This window comes from Empidonax traillii, unplaced genomic scaffold (assembly GCF_003031625.1).
Source record: "Empidonax traillii isolate 1590-97213 ecotype Southwest subspecies unplaced genomic scaffold, ASM303162v1 scaffold65:size4453928, whole genome shotgun sequence".
Lineage (NCBI taxonomy): Eukaryota > Metazoa > Chordata > Aves > Passeriformes > Tyrannidae > Empidonax > Empidonax traillii.
Genome location: NW_020955258.1, coordinates 1236006 through 1257054, shown reverse-complemented (window position 1 = coordinate 1257054; position 21049 = coordinate 1236006). Strand labels below are relative to the sequence as shown.

Below are 21049 nucleotides of genomic sequence, written 5' to 3'. Positions count from 1 at the left end.
AAAAAGCCACTACCAAAAGACAAAAAAAGAACACTCAGTCTAAAGGCAAATACCCAGAGGATAAACACCCTAAGAAAGGCTGAGAAAGAGGAGAACTATAAAAATGAAGATATTTCAAATAGTTAGGAGGTGGTTTTTGTCCTGCTGGAAGTATTCCCCTGCACATGTAATCTATCTGCTTCTACATGGAGAGATGAGTGATCAAGAGGTGCTTTTCTAAGACAAAGAAACACTTCAACATGGCAACTTCCACAAGAAAAATCATATACTCTTCTACAAATGAGCATAGCACTTCTCATGTCAGCTCTTCTCTACTTGCTGCTTACAAGGGGGTTAATACCTTCAATATGGCAAAAACTAGAGACTTCTAAATAGGATGGAGGCTGCATTCTTCAAAGGTCCTACATGAAACTCAGCAAGACAGACATGAATCTGACACTGGACACTGGGCTTTCAACACAGCAGGCTCCACATAGCCAGCATTTCCCAGCCCCGGGGTGCCAAAATGCACCCTTGGACCATCATCTCTCTCACCAGTCTAAACTGAGAAAGCAGTATGCTCTGACTACAAGGGCTGCCAAAAAAACACAACAGCTTGAGTGGCTGCCAAAAGGCATGCACCAGCTGGCACTTCAGTCTAGGACTAGTCATAAGACCACCACCCAAGCAGCATGGCTTTCCCTCTCCAATTGCCTCTATTACACCTGCAACACAGGAAAGTGTATGGCTGAGTCACGCCACAGCGAGAGCTGTTAAAATGTAGATTCAATACATCGTTTCACATCAGTAACCACCATATTAGCATCTAGTATATTTTTCAGTCCTATAATATTTTATAGCTAATAAAATGGTACCATAGTTACTAGTTTATAGCTAATAAAATGGTACAACACTAATTCTTCACATTCTCCTGCTGACTAATTTGGTTAGTTCTATCTCTTGGTAAAGCTGGTGGATGTGGACATTTATTTTCAGCAGTAAAACAGTCCCTACAAAATTTTTGCAGCTAAATCACACTGTCAAAAAGCTTATCGATTAGTGGGCACATTTTTTCTTTCCTTCTGGGACTAAAGGAAGCAGCACAAGAGGTTCCACAGGACAAGCTGTAAAGGGAAACTCCTCTCTTCAAAAATTAAGAAACAGGAGCTTGCTGGTCTCTAGTCCTGCCCATGAGACAAGACCTTGCTCTGTACCTCTGGCTCTACACCACTTCCAGTTCCAGACCAGCTCTGCACATCGTACATGGGGACATCACAGTCTTCTCCATCATCCCTTCCTGAGTCCAGCTCTTCCTGGAAAGGCCAGCTTACACTAGAGTAAGGCATTCTAATTATAAAATTCATACAGTGATGTGTGACACATAAATTCCCTACGCACAAACATGATTCCTTCCTTTCTCTTTCTGTTCTATCTCCTTAGCAACACAGTACTGCTCGGCACTGAGGCCTCTGAAGGAGAAAGAGGGAAGGTAAGTACAATGAGAAGAGAATATATTGCTCAGCCATCTTTCTTACCAGCTGCGGATTTTCCACTTTGAGACGTGTTCATTCGAGCTAAGTGTGCTCTTAGCTTGCTGTCAACAAGGAAACCATGTGCGCATGTGCAAGCAGAGAGGAACATACACCCCAACAGTCTGGCAGTAAGCTGCTATCTCCTAAACACATATTTATGCAGAACAACTGAGTGTCACTACCCTGTCAAACTCTTCCCCTTAAAGTGCTGAGGGCTTGCACTGTGTGAGGAACAATCCTAGCTTGTGTTTCTGAAGAGCAAAACTCCTGGGGAATGCTAATGACCAGCATAACCCTGGGGTTTGGAAGGCACTAAGGACTTGTACACTGCTTTCCATACCACTTTAGCTGATTCTCCTTTCTCCCCTACTGCCATCAAGCCACACAGCATTTGCAGCACATCCGATATTAGTCAAACCAGTGGTAGTTTGCCAGCTAGAACTAACCATGTGATCTGTGGGTTGCATGGTGGCGTGTTAGGGTTGGAACAGCAGGAGAAGAGAATTATGTCTTATCTCTTTTGTTATAAAACTGACCTGTACATAGAGGACTTTCATCCCCCTTTGAGATCGGCCAGAAGATCAGAGAGACAAGCACATCTGAAATCAGCCTTGGAAGGGAACTGCAGCCAGATTGTGTGAACAATATTCCCCTTTGCTATTTGAATCACCCCCTTCATGCTCTGATTGCCAAGATACAGCCTTCAACTCTGAACAACAACAGGCATAGGTTTTGTGCTGCATCTCTGTTGTTAAAAGAGTTCAAACAGGCTCCTTAAAATGTAACAAGCCGGCATGTCAGAGGGAGTGGCCACAGCTCGTGCCAATAATGGTGCGCGCAATAAAGGGTAGCAGTTCAAATACAGAGAAACTGTTCCCCAGATGGAACTCTGGCTAAGGAAGAAGCATCTTTAACATTGAAAGTCTGCCCAAATAGCTAAAGCCAGTTTTTGGCTCATGTTTCAGTGCTTGCTTGAGGTGACACCTGCAGTAGGTGGTCGTAGAGAGATCTGGGAATGAGAAAAGACGGAAAAATAGTAGTATGGCAGAGTGGAACAGAAGAAGAACAGGAACTGCACTCTACAAGCTTGCATCAACTAACTGGGAGAGTAAGGACAAATCTGTCTCCTATCACCACACACAGATGGTATGGGCATGGAGTTTAACAGAGCACAATCCCCAGCACTCTTAACTTTATTAATAGTACTTTTCCTTCATCTACAGATTCAGCAGAAGAGCAGAAAATGCATTAGATGATTACAGGAATATATCTCTTGACTGCAGTGACTGAGTTTGCTGCCAAAGAGAAAAGCTAGATAGGAAGGGATAATACGTGGAGGGAGAATAATGAACACTTAACAAAGGGCTGCAAGAGATCAAGGAGTTGAAAATACTGACTGTATTTCTTTAGACCTCCACTAGAACTATTGTTTGTCCTGACACAGAAACCCTGGTGCTTTGTGTGTACGTGTGTGTGTGTATTTGTGGGGCCACGATGCTTAGTTTCTTCTTTGGAGGAATGAAAAGAGAAACACAATTCCTTACATTTAAAACACAGAACACAACTGTTTTTCACAGGGGTGCTTAAACAAAAGCAAAACTGCAGAGGTCCCTACTTGGCTTATCCTGTCCCTCATTCTGAGCAAACAAAAGATAATCCAGGGATAAAACAAAAGATAATCCTAGAGGAAGCCCTCCGTGGGGGAAGGGGGACGGGAAGAGGGGAGACAAGGGCAGAAGAGCACTTAAGGAGATGAAGCTCTTGGAAAGGCAGGATGTGAAAATGATCAAATTTCCTTCCCATAAAAGGATGGGGTCTCTTGTTTATGTCCCACACATCCTCTCTCCACGCATATTCTCTGTCGGTCTGGTGTACCCAGAGGCTTCCTAGAGCCTTTATTGTATTACAAAACGTTTCCTTATCACAGCCGAGAACCTTAGTGCTGCATTAAAAAGATGGGTAATTTTCTTAAGCCTCTTTTAAAAATATATATAAATAGGATTAGCTGGATAACATGTTCAGATGCAAGCACATTATTTGATTACTCAATAGTGGATCCAGGTTTCACCCAGGGCACTGCCAATCTTCAACTGGGGGGGTTCGAGGGGGAGAAGTACTCATTGTTCGATCCTGTCAGTGCTGTCAAGAGTCATTACAGGGCTAATTGCTTTTGCTCCACCCTGATTTCTTATCAATTGGGATTGGGGGTGCGGAGAAGGGTGTTCTTTCAGTTTTGTTTCTAAATTCAAAGAACCCAGCTTTCAAAAGCACTCAGCACCAAGCAAGGATGACCAGATTTTTCAGGCGAGCTGAGCTTTCATTGAAGCTCTAAAAAACTGTAAAAAGGAATTGGCAGTGAGTGGCTCTCACTGGGAGATGCTGGGTGCTGAGCTCACACCTCATTTCTGAGTGCCCAGAGGAGGACTGGTGCATGACAGGCTCTTCGGGAACTTTGGCTCTGGGCACCTGTCAGGATTTTAAATCCGGGCCCACATAGAATGAAGGTGCAGAGCATTTCCCACTTCAAACGGATGTCAAGGGTGAGATTTAAAACTGTAGGAAAAGATTCACTAATTAGCAGGAATGTGCAGGGATCTGATCTTCACAAAACAACCCCACAAACTTGAACCTCCAAGATGTGTCGAAATCACTCTTGTGCTTTTCAAAGTGGTGCCCTTTGTCATCTTTTATTGACTCTCCCCTGCTACATCCTGAGGGTTGAAACACGTTGGACTCAGTGGTAAGGAAGACAGTGATCATACAGAAATTAAGTGCTTTTTTCCTACAGGTTTCCTATAAATTTGGGGCACTTGTGGCACAAGAGCCAAATGCCAAATGTGGGCAGCCAGCAGTGGTGCTCAGGTTAGTCCTGGAAGCAAAGCAAAGAGAGGGAGCTCTACCTTTGTCAGGGCACCAGGCTCATGGGACCAGAAGACAGAAAGCTTTGGAGATGCTCCATTGAGAGGTCCATCACTGAAATGAAAGGTCTAAGGCCCTTTGGATGTCCTTTCTGCTTTGAAGGTATTACTAAGAGCTGCCCTATGGACTGAATCCCATGCCCACAACAGACACCAGCAGGATTCAGTCAGACCTACACCTGGTCCCACATTTTACTCTGTGCTGTGGGATGGAAACAGCTTAGACTGCTTAGGAAGTATTCCCCATCTGCCAGCCTGCCTGGCCACCAAGGCAGAGAAGATAGGGGAAAAGTGGAGGGCCTCTCCTTGGTTCAGGGATTGAGGCAGTGGGACAGAAGAATAGAAGGGGCCTCTCTCTGCTGGGAGCCAGGTCTCTTGTCTTGGGGAGCTGGCAACTCCATACCAGTGACAAAACTCCCCATTTCTTGAACACCGTATTAGGAGGCTGCATTACCTGTCACAATGGTTGCATTTAAAGGGCTTTGCACCCGTGTGCTTTCTGTAATGCCTTGTGAGCTCGTCGCTCCGTGCAAAACGCCACTCGCACCCTTCCCACGAGCACTTGTAAGGCTTCTCACCTGCAGAGGGGAGGAGAGAACAGTCAGCGTGGCAGCAGAATTACTGAGCACTCAATTTGCAAGCCCTGTGTTCTCCCACCTTGCTTCTGACCCGTTCAAGCAGGTTAGCCCATCACACAATTCGTGGCCAGTGTGGGATAGAAACAGCTTAGGGCTGATGATGTTTTGTACTGAGGACAGTTCCAGTCCAAATTTTATCACTGCTAAAATTCTCACACAATCTTATTTCCCATTTCTAACAAAACCAGGCAATTACCATTCAAAGAAACCCTGAGAATGTCCCCAAATGTCTATGCAGCTGTGTGGCTGAAGCTTGATTCTCAAACAGCTTTTCAGTTTTCTCTACCCTTGCCAGATGAATTACTGTGGTAATTGAGTGACTGTACTAACATCTGAACATTCTGCAGATGTACACCACTCCAGAGTGACAACCGCTACTGCATTGCATGCTTTACCTCGGCGCTATTTACCCCCTGCATGATCCCCCCAAGCATTTGTGCCTGCTGCCCTCAAGGACTGCACCTTCTTTAGTTGCTTCTGACAACAATAGCTCTTCCTTGGTTCAAGAAATTATGTGTCAGGCAGCAACTCTGTGAGGTTACATTTTTCCCTCTTTAAATCAGCTAGTCCTTCAGGCTTTTTGCACAACACCTTTATCAGCTGTTTCTGCCAAAATATTAATGGTGCCATGGAAGGAAGTGGAACAGTGCAGTTGTAAGACAGGAGAGATTCTAGTCTGATGGTAGGATTTGGACTCGATGCTTGTAGATCCCTAACAACTCAGGAACTCCACGATTCTGTGTTCACGTCTACCAATCTTCTAATGCAAATCAGTCTCTGCGAATCAAAGTCTGCCATGGTGTAACATCTGTGGAGTCTTAGCACCTTCTGATGAAGAATTCCAAGGTCTCATGACTCCCTTTTTCTTATTCAGTGCACATCCATTGGTGTGCATTCAAATTTAATATCTTCCCCCCTAGGACAAATGCTCCAGTGCATCTCCTCCTATATAAACTCCACGTCACTCTTCCCTGTGCAGTCAGGACCGTATGGATGCATTAGGAGAGAGCTGAGATAAAATGCAAACAAGAAATCACTTTCACTACCAAGCTTCTAAGCTAGGAATTATAAACAGAGAAGGGATTATTACTTAATTATTTGTTCTTAAAATTGCTAAGAAAGTGATCTTTAAAAACCCACCATGGACCACACTGAGGTTTCAGTCTGCATGACCCCCTAGGCCAGTCACACGAAACAATCACTTGACCACAGCAGACAGTGCAGAGACACAGATTTCTATATTTGGTGTGTCTATTCAGCAAGAAAAGGAGTGAGATCTGATTATTGTGAGACCTATGTATTTCATGGTGACAAATTGGAGAGGCCAAAAGAGCAAGAAAAGTGACAAGGGCAAGAGAATTGCATCAAAATACATGAAAAAATGCTGTTTTCTCACGGGTGAATTTCTGCAGAATTCTTTTGCACAGGCAGCTCTTCTGCCCAGTGGTCATCCACCCCAGAGAGAACAGCAGAGTGGGCTGAGACCTTAATTGCAATTGAGCCATTTTACTGGTCTCTGAGAAGCTTCTTAGGCTCAGTAGTTCAACTGAGGTGAAGCTCTGAAGAGGGGGTAGCAGCTGGCAAGACTACACCAAAATATCCATTTGTCCCACAGTCCCTGAATGCAGAAAGGCCAGCCTGGATGTCTCTGCTGTGTGTCACAGTCACCCACGGGAAAATGCCCAACAGGACAATGGACTGCGCCAACAATAACATTACCCCACTTAGAATGTGCCTGCCTGGTCATCTCTGCAGACTCGCCTCTTGTTCTTTTATTCTTTGAATAGGGTTTCTTCAGGAAAATAAAAAGCAAGAAACTTCTTGTTAGTGAGCCAAGTGCTGGTGTCTTGTTTCTGGGCTGGCTACTCAACTGTAACTCAAACACTGTCACCAGTGCTGGTCCCAAACACTACAGCTGCAGTTGCAGCACTGTCCCCGCTAGCCCTTGACACCCTATCTGGCATCCTGCATCTGCTCTCCTCTTCTCAGAGAAGAGGGATTTCCCCAGCCCTGGTTCTTTGCCTGTGATGGCACACTGATTTTGTCTGAACAGTTCATGCATTATTTTTAAAAGCTGTCAGTAAATAAGCCTCAATGATAATTCAGCTTCCTTGGTTCTCTGACGCTCTCTAGTGCCTACACTGCAGTGGAGACAGCAAGGCAGACAAAGTGCCTTGCAGCGCATTTGCTACACATGCTGCAAAGCAAATGCAGAAGATGACTGCTCAGCCAAATCTGGCAGGTACAGCGAGTCTGAAGGATACAGTCACCTACAGAGCAGAAGGGTGAAGGAAAAATATCCCGGGCTTTCTGTGAAATTATTACGCTATCGGGATTGAGGTGGAGTTTGGCTTGTTAACATTTGTCAGGAGCTTTGAAAATGTACAGTGCTATACACAGGTTATGGGAGACAGAAATGCCAGGCACTATTACTGGTAAACCCACAGGATGCCACATATCTCTGTTACTTGCTGCAGGGGCTCCTCTCTCAAGTGTTCCAGCTCTGGCCTTGCTGAGCTGAGTTTTGTTTTCAGATGCTTTTCCTCTGTAACCCAAGCCCTGTTCTGCAAAATGTCAGGCAGTACTTCTTTGTGCTCCTTACAGCCTGCTGGCATACTGTGCTCTGAGTGGCACAAGATAAATACAAAGGAGCACAGTGACCTTTAAAGCCATGTCAGACAGCTCTTTAACCCAGAGAACTCTAAGAGGTTAGACTTCCTGCCCTCCTGCAGCTACTCAAAAGCACGTGAGGGAAGGAAGAGAGAGACCTGCCTCTCTCTGCACATGAAGACTAAGAACAAACCGCTCCTTTAATGGCTGCTTTCACCTTACACGATGATGAAATGGAAGCGTCTCTTGCCAAAGTGCACATATGTAGATGGGAATGAAGAAGGAAGGAGGGTCCTCCTGACTCACTACTGGCAATAGGAGGGAGAAAAATGGGAAGGATCCTTTCCATGTGCTAGGTTGTTGTTGCAGAGCATTAGTGAGAATAGACGGTGAATTCCCCTGTGCTAAAGGCAGTGGCAAAACTCCCACTCAATTCTACAGGACCAGGATCTCACCCTTCTTAAGAAATTAATTATGAACTTCAAAATCCAATTAAAAATAGTAACATCACAGAGCTGTGCCACACTGACTTTTTTCTAATTCTTCAAATTAATAACCACACTTAAAAGTCATGCCTGCAAGCCACTCCCAGAAAGGAGGCTCTACTCCTTAGGTCACCTTTATTCAACACAAAGATCTGTGCAGTCCTTAAACAAATACATAAATCCACATTTATATAAATGCATTCAATGGAGGAGCCAATGCTCATCAAAAAAGAAGGTGATAGCTGGGTATGCAGCTGTTAAATACTCGGCTCTTTCAGTTCAGAACATGCTCCGCACAGTGGGGCCGGTTCAGATTTCACACATCCACAAATGCACCTGGGAAGGGCAGGCAGCCAGCAATGCAGACATATGTTCAAGAAGTGAATTATGCAATTTTCCAAGATGAGCACTAGCGTTAAAACAACGAGTCATTGCTTATGGAAAAACTAGGACCGACCCAAAACAGTGGCTATCAGCTTTTTCTAGTTTTTCTCCTGGGAGGTGGAGATGCTACCTAGTGATTTCAAGCTTCCTGACCACATTCTAGTTTTATGTGCATCAGAGAGCAGCAAGGACTTTAAGAATAAAATTCTCCAGATTTTGGGATGTGCGTGATCATAGAATTCCAATGCTGTGGGGTGAAATCCTGGCTCCATCCAAGTAATTGGAAAAATGTCTATTAAGGCTCGAGTTTCACCCTGTATCTTTGCAGAATTAAAAGTAAACAAAGATATGATTATACAGCCATAGCTATTTCTTTATCCCTCCCCTGCTAAAATTTGGTAGTGTCATGAGACTGTTTTTGTCAGTATGATGAATTTAGAAAAAAATGCTTAAAGAAACTGAGGGGAAAACCCCACATTCTATCTGTATGCACATTTTGAAGGCCATTCAAATAAGACATTCGCTGCACTATGTTTGAAGAGCTCCTTAAAATGATGTTACATAGCTACACAAAGCTAGCATGTAAAGTGTGTTTAAGAAAACAACAGAAAAAATCAGCATGAGTTCTAATTGACTGTGAATTGTTTACATATGGTTTCAGGATCTAAAAAAAAGTCATCTGAAAGAAACACAAATATTTCCTTCCTTTTTAAAATCTGTGATTTAAAGACTATTTAAAATGAAACTAGCTCTAAAAGTCTCAATGTCTAAAAATAGGTATTGAAAGACAGCTTCAGCTACACCTGTTTCAAAACTGGCGTTCCTGAAGAACCAGACAAACTGCAAAATTATAACTGAAAAAAAAGAATTAAATGCAAGATTTCTTGCCTAGGTTTTTCCTTTAAGGAAGCTTTAGGGCCTGAGCTGTGTGAAGAAATGTGTGAAGAATCAAGTAGTGCCACTGGCTTTGTTTTGTTAAGAGAGTGTTTTCATAACTTTCCTTGCTACCTTTCCTGAGAAATCCTTTCAGGACCTGCTTTTCTGGGCTGGTGAGCAGCAGCGTCACTGCAAGATGATCCACGGCACCCTTCAGAGGCAATGCCCATGACAATGTTGCCAGTGCAGACACAAGTCATTCAAAAATGCCAGAAGCTGGTGTGGTTTCAGGAGACGCAGCCCCTCAGATCGCCTTACAGAGAAATGCCAGGTAGGCATTCCTATTTGCCTTGCAGTTTATTATGCAGGGTTGCCTCAGCACAACGGGACGCCTAATGTGGAACATCACATTAACAATATTTTATATTTATGTAGCACTCTTCATCTCCAAGAGTCCCTGAGAGCTTTACAAGCTACATACATGGCATACCAATGAAGCCAAGCCATAATTCTTCTAATTAGCTGAACATCAGCACACAGCACATGGCACAACGAAAATGTTACTGGTCACTCCTCTCTTCCTGTGTAAAGAGCTACACGTTATTTAATAGAAACATGTCACAGAAAGACTCCTGAAAAATGAAATATAACCAGATAGGTCTCCTTAACACCAGTGCCTGTCCTCCCTCATTACATACACACTCTTTGTCAAATATGAGACACAGGAGCTGCCCCAGACCTGCTGCTTGTTAAATAGCTCAACTTCCACACCAGGTTCAGCACGTTACCATTACATGGCTCAGGCAACTGCTCTGAAAAAAGCTAGTGAGCAGCTGCAGTTCAGCACACAACAACATCACCCTCTTTTTAAGATTAATAAGTTCATTTCTTTAGCAAAAAGGAAGAGCAGGCTATTTAATACACACATCCCCTAGAGATCAATGCTAACATCTAAGCGTATGTGCATGCAACCCATCAACCACTAAAACTAATTACAAAAATCAATTTCAGATACTTTTCCGAGCCTTTCATTCCTCAATATACTCCTAATTGATTTTTGTTGGAGAATAGGAAGCTTAATTATTATTTTTATTATAAAAAGAAATGCTGGGGGCGGAGGGGGGGACACGGGACAATGGTCAGTGCTTCACTGGCTCACCAATGTTTTCTACCCAAAAAAAGAGAAAAAATAAAAATAATTTTAAAAAGGCATTTTATTCACATTTTTGCCACCTGCTGGAAAGATGGAAAAGCCTTTGAAAGGGTGACAAAGCACAAGAAAAAAGCTGACAGAAGACAGTATGGGGCAGAAGAGGAATGCGACAGGATTGTGAAACACACAATGTGAGAAGGGTTGTACCTATTTTTAGATGGGCAGAAATGATCAAGTGTAAAAGCAGTACATTTCCATGAATGATGTACAGCTCCTTTGATCCTAAAAGGTCAGCAGTGCCCATACAGAGAGATGGTTCTGATCATATCTATATTAGAGATGGGGGAAAAGAGGTTAAGAAGCAAACCCAATGTCCAATCAGTCTTTCTACAAACTTCAAAGCTCTGGATTAGTCCCTAAGGGCCTTGCCAAAGCTTGTCTAGGGAGCCAGCAGTAGTCTTTAGCATGTAGCCATTCAGAACACAAAAAGAAACGAATTTTTGCAGCATTATGTCTTATACACACGTAAGTACCTAGCATACATCCACAAAACCCACTTGCCTAGCTGAACCCAGAAAAAAGCAAAGCATGTAGCACATCCAAAGAAATGGAAATGGTCCATTTTCTACCCAAAATGATGCATTTAGTAAGTGCCCATTGCCATCCAGGCTGAGCCCTAAAGGTGGGGAGGAATGCCATGCTTTATCTCCCTAAGTCTATGCAAGACTCCCATCAAGAGTGATAAATTTGATCCCCATTCAAATCCCTTCTCTGCAGCTCCTCTCCAGAGGAAGCTCCTGGACAGTAGGGAGCAGGGCTGGGGGACAGATGCCGGCGCCAGCCCAAGCACACAACTCACACTTCTACCCCATTAATTGCCTGCACATCCTCCCCCAGCTGGGCCCTGGGGACAGCAGCAGAGCGACAGGCCCAGGCGGGCAGCCGGCAGCAACATCGGCAGCAAAACTACCCAATTAAGGCTCCAGAATGAGTGGGGGGCGGGGGGGAGGAAAATGAGAAGAAAAAAAAAAAAGGAAAGAAAAAGAAAATAAAAAATAAGGATGGAGTTGCTTGGCAACAGGAGGGCAGCAGCAGCTGTGCAGCAGGTCGGTCTGGTACCCAGGCGGGCTGGCCCATTAGCACCCTGCATCTCATGCATTTCGTGCCGGGGTCTCCTAGTAACAGCCTGTGCACGCCAGGCTGTTGCGCACCTCCTCTCCTCTCCTCTCCTCCTGTTTCTCCCCATCATGCAAGGCATCACTGTTTGCCCTAATTACACGTTCTCTGCTGCTTCAAGCTGCCATTACTTCGGTCCCCAGAGAAGCGGCAAGAACTTTAAAAAAAATGTCCTCTAATAAGGGCTTCCAGTTTCAGATTCTGTGGAGCTCTGTGAGCTCAAAGATGCAAGGTAGCAGCGGCAGAAGGAACACATGAAAAAGGAAAAAAATTCAGCAGTTCAGTGGGTCAGATTTTTCCAGGACCCTGAGACATGTTTTTTCCCTTTGTTTTTTTGTAAGGTATCTTAGAGGGTGGACAGTGAGACAGCCCTTTAAGGAACATGGCGCATATTTACATCATCTGGAGCAGTGTATCAAAGACATTCACATTTTAGGTCAATCGTTTCTGAGAAATTCCAAACTATATATAAAGGCAAATAGGCCAGGAAAAATATGAGACATGTATGGCCTAGAAATGATGAAAAAATAAAGAGGAACAGATTCCCCCTTTAAAGATGCAAATAGTTAAAATGGTTTTGCTCCATATTTTTGCTGAAGAATGTGGGTTTTCTCATTCAAACTACTGCAGTGCTGATGTTTTTCAGCATTTACCATCTTCTCCCTTTTGCCACTAAAAAATCAGAGAAAGATGACCACAAAAAAGATGCAGACCGGCAGAGACAGTACAGGAATAAAAGACAACAGGAAAAGAGCATAAATTCCTTTCTCTTTCCCAGTTTTATCAACAACAAAAATGGAAAAATAACTAGGATTTCAATCATTCAGATACTGGACTTGATTTGGCAGTGGATACAAAAGGGAAATAGTGTGCTTGGGCTTAAAGAATGCACTAGCAAGTTCTCCTAGTGAAGGCTGCTCTGATGTCAAGGCAGAGCTACCTACATGGTGGTAGGCATGTGATGTTTGAAGGAGATCCCATCCTTCCTGGTGCTTTCTCCCCGCCGTTGGGCAGAGGTGGCAGGCTGTGCTCAGCAGTGCAGGAGCTCCTTGTTGCTTCACACTGAGCAGGGCTTGGTAAAAAAGTCTTGGCAACGCTGCTGGGCAACCCTTGGTGAACGAAGCAGACTAGTCTCAAGAGCACAAGGCAGTCAGTAAAGATAATTAATTTTAGCAGCTAGGAAGTTTCCCCATCTGGATTTTGGAAAAGGCACAAATGACTACTTGTCCTTAGCTCTAAGGTTGGAAACTGCCCAGGTCATTCTGCTGCCAGGTGAGTGTAACTGAAGGAGAACACAAATGTATTATGACATTCCATTGCTGGGTGACTCTGCATCGTCAGGGAGAAAATTAAAAAAATAAATAGGTCTTCTCTTTGAAACATATTTGCTAACGCACATTCAAAGCCAAACAAAGCACAAGAAAAGAATCACCTTTGGGATTTATGGATTTTGCAAAGCATTAATGATAAAATTTTATCACGTATCACTCGTATGGGAGTTTACAACAGATCACAGCTTAATCCATTCAAGTTAATTTTTACCCAGATATTCACAGATAGAAATCTTCCACTCAAAGACTATTTTCCACTATATAAGCCAAGCTTTTAGCTAAACTTGTTACTGTGGATAGCTCTTTTCTCCCTGCCTCTCCCCGACACACATACCACTTTCTCCTACAAAACAAATATTTTTCCTCCAATATCTAAAATAACAAACAACAACCACACTGGAAAAACACCAAATGTGGAAAATTTCACTCTGAAGAAGGAAAGGTTTTGCAAAGATACAGGTGGCCAACAGGAATATGTACAAATTGAAGTTTATAATAACTAATCTATTAAGATCTCTCTGTGTGTGGTAAGAGTCCAGACGTGCAGAAGGAAGGAATAAATCCCTGCTAAGCCTCTGAACGTGCACTGCCATGCAGTGAGTACACCTTTCTTTCGGAATTCAGCTGGGCATCAGCATTTATCTTGAAGCTCATGCTTGTCATCATGAGCTTAGCCAGTATACCTGCAAATGTTTTTTCAGCACTTAGTTTTTGTAGCCCCAGTTTTCAGTCCTGAGTTTTGAAGGCCAGACATCTTCAGGAACAAATCTGCCCAATGGAACATCTGGACACATATCTGCAAATGGGGACTGCTGGGATTGTGAACTGGCCTGCAGAGTTTTAAAGGCTCTGATTTTTACTAAGCCTTCTTCTCATGTATAAAGCTGGCCAATGGGAAAATTTTGGTTCTGCAATTGCTGTCCTGAAACAGGTTTTTTTCACCCCATGTGCAAGAAGTTGATCCACGCAGAGTTGAGGTATTTATTTACAGTTCTGTACAGAAAGGGGTGCTGGGGGACAGATCCACAAAGCTAGGTGTAGATTACCTACTGCTTTAGTGACAATATGAATCACCATACGTTAGGAAGGGAGTAAGCCTCTGAAATTTTATATGGCAGATGGTATCCAACTGATACTGTGTTGATGAAAGATGATCAAACATAAGTGAAAGGTAATGGTATGTTGAGAAATTATCTGTTATAAAAACACAGGTCAGTTTGTCCAAGCCTCTGCTCAGCGAGCGTTAAGATTTTTGTCAAAACGCTTGAATTTCTGGCTTTCCTCTTAACATGTGTTACCACTTTGCCCTCAAGAGAATTTTGCACAGAAATGTGTCATGGCTGCCCAGCTGGGACACAGCACTGAATGCAGCTGGGATGGAGTCCGGGCACAGCTCCCAGTGTGAATCATGTGGGACAGTCCCACTTTGCTGCTGGGCTCAGTGTCTGCCTGCAGGCACAGCAGTGGTAGCAGCAGGCTCCAAAATCCACCTGCCAGTTCCACTTCAGCCTTAATTGCCTGCCGGCCAGGCAGAGAACACCTTTGTGACACCACACAGCCTTGTGTCACAGCAGCCCATGATGTCACAGTGGCAACAGAGCAAAAAAATACAAGCAGGTCCTCCCAGCTCTGCCTCAGCCTTCACTGCCTGCCAGATGAGTGGAAAATGCCTTTGTGACACCACAGAGCCTTGTGTGACAAGAGCCCACAGCATCACATCACCAACACGTGACAGACCAAGGCAGCTGCATGTCAAGATTTTACCCTTGGGAGAGACCACCATGAGGCTCATCCTGGTGGTCTTCCTCACCATGGTGCTCTACAGGCTGTCTCTGTCACCCGCCGTCATCAAGTGCATGGCTAAAGAATGGATCAGCAGCACTGACCCGTGCAATTCCCAGGACTGGGTCAGGGTCAGGATGGACACCGTTCCTAAGGGCCCAAAGAAACCACCTACTGTCGCCAGGACCATGACTACTGAATGCTCCAGCACCATTGCCTTTTGTAATCCTCAGGACTGGGTCAGGGTCAGGACAGACCGCTCCCGAGGGCCTGAAGCAATCACCTGTTGTCCCAGAGAGTGCAGCCTCTGACCTGCTCTACCCTCTGTGCCAGATTTGGAACTATCTTGCCCGTTGACATGGCTTGGCTGCTCTGTACAGCCCAGCAACCTGTGGGGCTGCTCGGCAGGATTTGTACTGCCTTCTGCATCTGGAGAAATGTGAAGAAACCTCAGGGACAGGGAAGAGGATGGATGTCCTCATCTTCAGTAGGGACGGACTGCTGGGAAAAGAGCACCTCCAGGTGGTCCAAACTGTTCTAGACGGTGGAGGCCAAAACCGGCCTACTCCTCAGGGCCATGAAGCTTTTCTACCACCTTCACCTCAAAGAGCTCTGCTGAACCTCCAAACCAAGGACACTTGAACAAAACCACCAAGATAAGGTCAGATTATGAGGAACAAACAATCCCAACTCATCAAACTAGAGAAAGTATAATTCCAGCAGGAAGAGATCACAACCATCAACTCACAGCGCACAGATTCAAGAAACCTACCGACTCAAAAAAGACTGAGCATGCAGATTAATTAGAAAAGGAGCAAATAATTTAACCAACAGAAGATAGAATATTAATTAATGAACTATAACTTGTAGTTAAGGAATTTTAATGCTTTTATTTCTGTTGAACGTTCTGTGGGGGTGGCTAGACTGATGGAGAAAGACCAATTGGCAGTGCAGAGGTAACCCCATCTGGGCTGCTGAACTGTGGCAAGACATTGCTGCCTGGGTAGAGAAGCTGATTGTGAAAGTTCACCATGTAGATGCACATGTACCCAAGAGTTGGGCTACTGAAAAACATCACAACAATGGACAGGTGGATCAGGCTGCCAAGATTACAGTGTCTCAACTGGATCTAGACTGGCAGAACAAGCGTGAATTTTTTCCGGCTTAGTGGGCCCATGACTCCCAAGGTCATCAGGGAAGAATAAGATAAGAAATACAGATGGGTTCATGATCAGGGGATGGACTTATCAGTGGACACTATCTCCCCAGTTATCCGTAACTGTGAAACATGTGCTGTGATCAAGCAGGCCAAGCAGGTAAAGCCCCTGTGGTATGGGGGGTGATGGTTGAAATACAAATACGGGGAGGCCTGGCAGATTGATTACATCAGTCTCCTGCAAACCCACCAAGGCAAGCACTACATGCTGACAATGGTGGAAACAACCACTGGATGGCTGGAGACATACCCTGTGCCTCACGCCTCTGCCCGGAACACCATCTTGGGCCTTGAAAAGCAGGTGCTGGGGCAACATGGCACCCCAGAAAGAACTGAAGTAGGACAACAGGACTCATTTCAGAAATAGCCTCATAGACCCCTGGGCCAGAGAGCACAGTATTGAGTGGGTATATCATATTCCCCATCATCCATCATCAGCTGGTGGGAAAATTGAACAGCACAATGGACTGTTAAAAACCACACTGAAAGGCTTTACCCACTGAGCAGGCCCTGCCCAGTTAGAGCCTCCACGTACCACAGATGGAGATAAAGTCCTGGTGGTGCATATGAGGAATAAATTAATTAGGGAAGACAGTTTTGCTTAGTCCTGCCTCAAGCAAAGGCAAACCTACCCGTGAGATTGTTTTTGCTCAAGGACCTGGGTGCACTTGGTGGTAAAGCAGAGGGATGGGGAAACACAACGCGTACCTCCAGGGGATTTAATTTTTGGGTGATAACAGCCCGTAATGTTGAATTGTATAATATTGGTTGCTGAATGCCACTGCCACTGTATGCCACAACTATCATGCAGAATGAGTATGGACTGATCCAGATACACCAGTCACGAGCTCCTGATGCAATTTGCAACCACCCAACTACATACAAGCCCTCTGTCCACAGAAATGGAAATAAATCAAGTATCTCAACTCTGTCAATGTACTGGCTTCTTGAACACGAGGAGAAAGAAACTGTTTCAAGGCAACACAGGGACACAAAGATTTTGGTCACTCTCAGAAACTTGTGGATAAAGCAGGTCCCATGCAGTTGTTTGTCCTCTGCTTTCTGAAATGGCTGCACTATTCTTTGAAACTGCCCTCATCTGACATCCTTGTCTCTCCTTCATTTTGACCTAGTGCTGCACATTACCATTCACTGCTTGTCATGTGGTAACCAGTTGGCTTTTGAGAATGGTGTAGGACAGAAGTTTTCTAAAGATACAAATACGCTTTCTCCAAAACTGCAGCAAAACAGAGACATAAATTTTTATTCATGAAATCCATCCTGCATTTTTTGTATCAGAAGTTTGCCCATCGGGTATCTTTAGGTACACTTTTTTAGCCATGCTAATGCAAGCCTGGCTGGTCTCCCTACCTGCAGTTGGTCTGTGCTATACGGTGGGTACCACCTATGCCATGGCACCCATGGTTTTATTTGGGATCCCATTACCCTTGGTAGAAGTGTGGGCACCTCAGCTGTATTTAGGTCAGCTTCCATGAAAGCCTTGTTGTTCATCCACTCCTGCTTGCAAGTTGCTGCTGGTGGTATGTAGGTATGTGGGACTGTGTCCACACGGGGTGTGAAAGACAGGCTCTGGACTAGGAGAGGTCCATCCAGGCTGCTGGCTGCTTGCCCAGATATGACCCAGACTCAAAACACCCACACTGTGCTTACGCGAAACCTAACCTGGCACCTGATTTTGAGACAAGAGGTAACATACTTGGCTCTTCCTGCCCAGAGCACTTCAGCTCTCCCAGTCTGCTTAGGTGCTGCTCATCCAGCATGCCCACCTTAGCCTAAACCAGCATTTCTGAGCACACATCTCCAATTCATGCCTGGCGTGACCTCAAACGCTTCAGAAGTGATGATGCTTTGGATAAATGGACAAGAAAGTCATAGCTTCTCATTGTTAATTTGCCAATTGTATCCAGTGTGGGACAGCAGCAACACAAAAGGAAATTGGCAGAAAACAAGCTGGTGTTTTTTTCCTTTGAATATTTCTCTGCAATGTCTATCATTCAGCCACTGGATGAGTACTTCACGAGGGCTCAGGAGTGGATGGATGAATATAGAGGAAACACTAAATTACAAGCTAGAGAAGGCTCGTCTCTGCTTTACCAAGGCAGACTGCCGTAACACTTGGTGCACCTGTACTTTCTCTCCTGTAGCTGCTGAAGAGACAGCAAACATCCCTTTCTAGGTCTATCCTGAGCCAGAAATCTTCTCATATGGTAAGCAAACAAACAAATAATACCTATTTACATTTCCAAACCCAAACAATAAGACTGTATTGTGCTACTGGTTTGGCAAATGATGGAGCAAAAACACGGGACTGAGAATTCAGGTATTGACAATCAAGCACTGGATGACCACCACTGGTGTCTTAAACGGCAAGGGCTGCTTTTGGCAGGGGCTGTCCTCCTACTGCCTGAGAGGTTCTCAAAAATCATTTCCTAAGCCTAAGCTCTTGCTGCATTGAAATGAGGCTCTGACATTCCACAGTGAAATCACAACACTGCCTTCCAAACTTGCCAAATGGCTAAAAGGCTTCAAATCCAGAAAGTTTTAAAGAGCTCATAATCAGGTTGACCTTATTTTAATCAGATTTGATGAACACTTCTTATGTTTTTACATCAAAAAAATTTAAAATCCAACACCACAACAAAACACATCTTTCCATTGGGGAAAAGCAACTGTACCCCTCAAAAAAATCCAGCCCTGAATGAAGGTCTTCCTCACACACCCTTCCTCGCTCAATTCCCTTGCTTTCATTTCCAGTGGCAAATTCACCTGTTGCTTCAGGTGCTGCCATGGGAGCTTGAGCATCCTCCATGTCCCTCCATGTCCCCTTGGCAGACTTCAGCCCTGCAATAGCTGTGGACTCACCACAAAACTATGGGTTTCTGTACAACAAAATATCTTGTGTTTTGAATTTAATTTCTCCTATGCTACCTGTACTGTTCTCCCAAATGCTTCTTCCTAAGTCATTATTCAAAGTCTTGTGTCCTCCAGATCTGGTGCTGTACTTGGCTATTTGCTATTTCTTTCTCCTCACTGGCTCTCTGCTCATGGGTGCTACCACATAACACAGTGCAGCAGTGCAGCACCCCATTCATGTGGTATCACTGACACAGAGTCTTTATTTTTCCTATTACTCCTTTATTTTGTATAAAACTTCTTTATCTATCATCCAGCCTATTCTCCTCTATTTTGTCTTTTCCAGTAAGTTCCAAATTATGGATATTTCCTCTTCTATCTCCAACACTTGGAGAAAGTTCTTCCCCATCCCATCTCAAAAACCTTCCTGTTGTTAATACTCTAATTTCTTGCATCTTTCATCTTTTTCTTGCAAATGGAGTAATTTGTTTTCCTGCAGGGTGGATTTGTTTGTTTTAGTTACTCTCACCCAGCACTTTGGATCAAAGAACTATGTAATTTAAAATAAGATGTCCTGACAATGTGAAACAAACCCCACTTGAACAAGGGCTATCTAAGATTGCATGTAGACTTGTAACATCCATTCATGTGAGTATTTCTCACCAGTTTAGGCCTTAGAAACCTAAATATAGATGTGAGGTGCCCAGCTGCTACTTCTCAGACTTGAGCTTAGGTTGTATCAAAGCCTGATTTTAGATGGATAAAGAAAAAAAAGACCAAAGAACAAAAACTAACCTTCTAATACTCATAAAATGCAAACCCTAGCAGAACTCCATAAGGGTAATTTTTTTATCACTGTCCAAATCTTAAGGATTTCCTGGTCAGTTTATATGTGATGCTTTATCTCTGGCCAGAAAGCATCTGCACCATCTTATACCTGCCCCTGGACATTACTTCAAGGAAGGCTGATGGGAATGATTTTGTTAGGAGATAGAAATCTCCTCCAGCAGCCTTTGATGTGGGGGACACAGCCACATCCCATGACTAATTTTTCCATAGGTCACAGGCCAGCTCACCCTTAGACTTATTTGCATTCAGACACTCTCCAGTAATATCCTGTTTTCTAATTTAGGAAGTACTGATGATTATACATGGGTTTTGGCTCATTCGAATTCCTTCCCTCTCCACTCTCCATTACATTGACAATTCATCTCCATGCATGTGTGAAGGAAGGATGAAAATTTCTGTCTCTCAAAAGAGACAAAATGCCATTGTTTGCTCCCTGTGAGAGAATGTGCTAGGGTTGAATTACTATGACAGTCCTGGTCGCTCCTTCTTTAAATGTTTTTACCTCATCCTCACACTGGCAGTGTGGTTTTTCCAAACCTATAGCTCACCTTTTCCTCCTGTTTGCAGGTCCAGCTGCTATTTCTTCCCTGACGGGTTTCTTTGTTGCAATCTGACAGTCAGTCCCACTGCTGCTCTTAGCTCCTTTACACACCCTTAACTTTAGATGCCTCAGCTTGCTTTGAGTTCAGTCAAATATTTTCATTTCCCTTTCCATACAGACAATGTTTTTCCCTTTCCCTTCCAGATTAAATTCTCTCCCACACAGATGATTGTTTATCCCTCTCCAAAGGTCATCCAGAAGGTGGTTTCATAACCAGTTCGACCATTGATGGGCCATGCGGTGCTGTCCTGATTCTCTTGCAGGTGAGATGTGGGAGAGTAATGTGGGAGATGCATCAAGTGTCATGTGGGGTCTGATTGCCTCTGGGCTTCCCAGCAAAGTAAAACCCTAAACAAAGATTATTCCCAATCTAGCAAGCTGCTATCAGTCTGTATTGCCTCCAGCCCAGCCTGGCTCATCACGCAGCAGTGAGGAACAGCAGCCAGCGCCTGTCTGGTCAGCCTTACATATGAACGAAAGGAATGCAACCTCCTTCCACTGCCTTCCCACTCCCCCCCCTGCTCCCCAGCCCATGGTTTTCTTGTTTTCATGCACTGCAGTAAATCCCTTTGATCCAGCAAGTGGACTTTGCACGTGCAAGTTGGGTGATGAGTCTGCATCTGCCTCACTGCCTGTGAACCCCAC

At 44.3% G+C, this 21049-nt stretch overlaps 1 protein-coding gene across 2 annotated transcripts in view; it reads right to left on the bottom strand.

Moving 5' to 3' along the window:
- KLF7 (Kruppel like factor 7) overlaps positions 1 to 21049 on the bottom strand; it is a 60140-nt gene that overhangs the window by 4474 nt on the left and 34617 nt on the right. For both annotated transcript variants that reach the window (XR_003570814.1, XM_027880158.1), the window contains exon 3: positions 4884 to 5007. Coding sequence is in view for 1 of the 2 variants with exons in the window: in XM_027880158.1 (XP_027735959.1) it covers positions 4884 to 5007 (124 nt within the window). In the remaining variant the exon portion in view is untranslated. The remainder of the gene's footprint in view (positions 1 to 4883; positions 5008 to 21049) is intronic.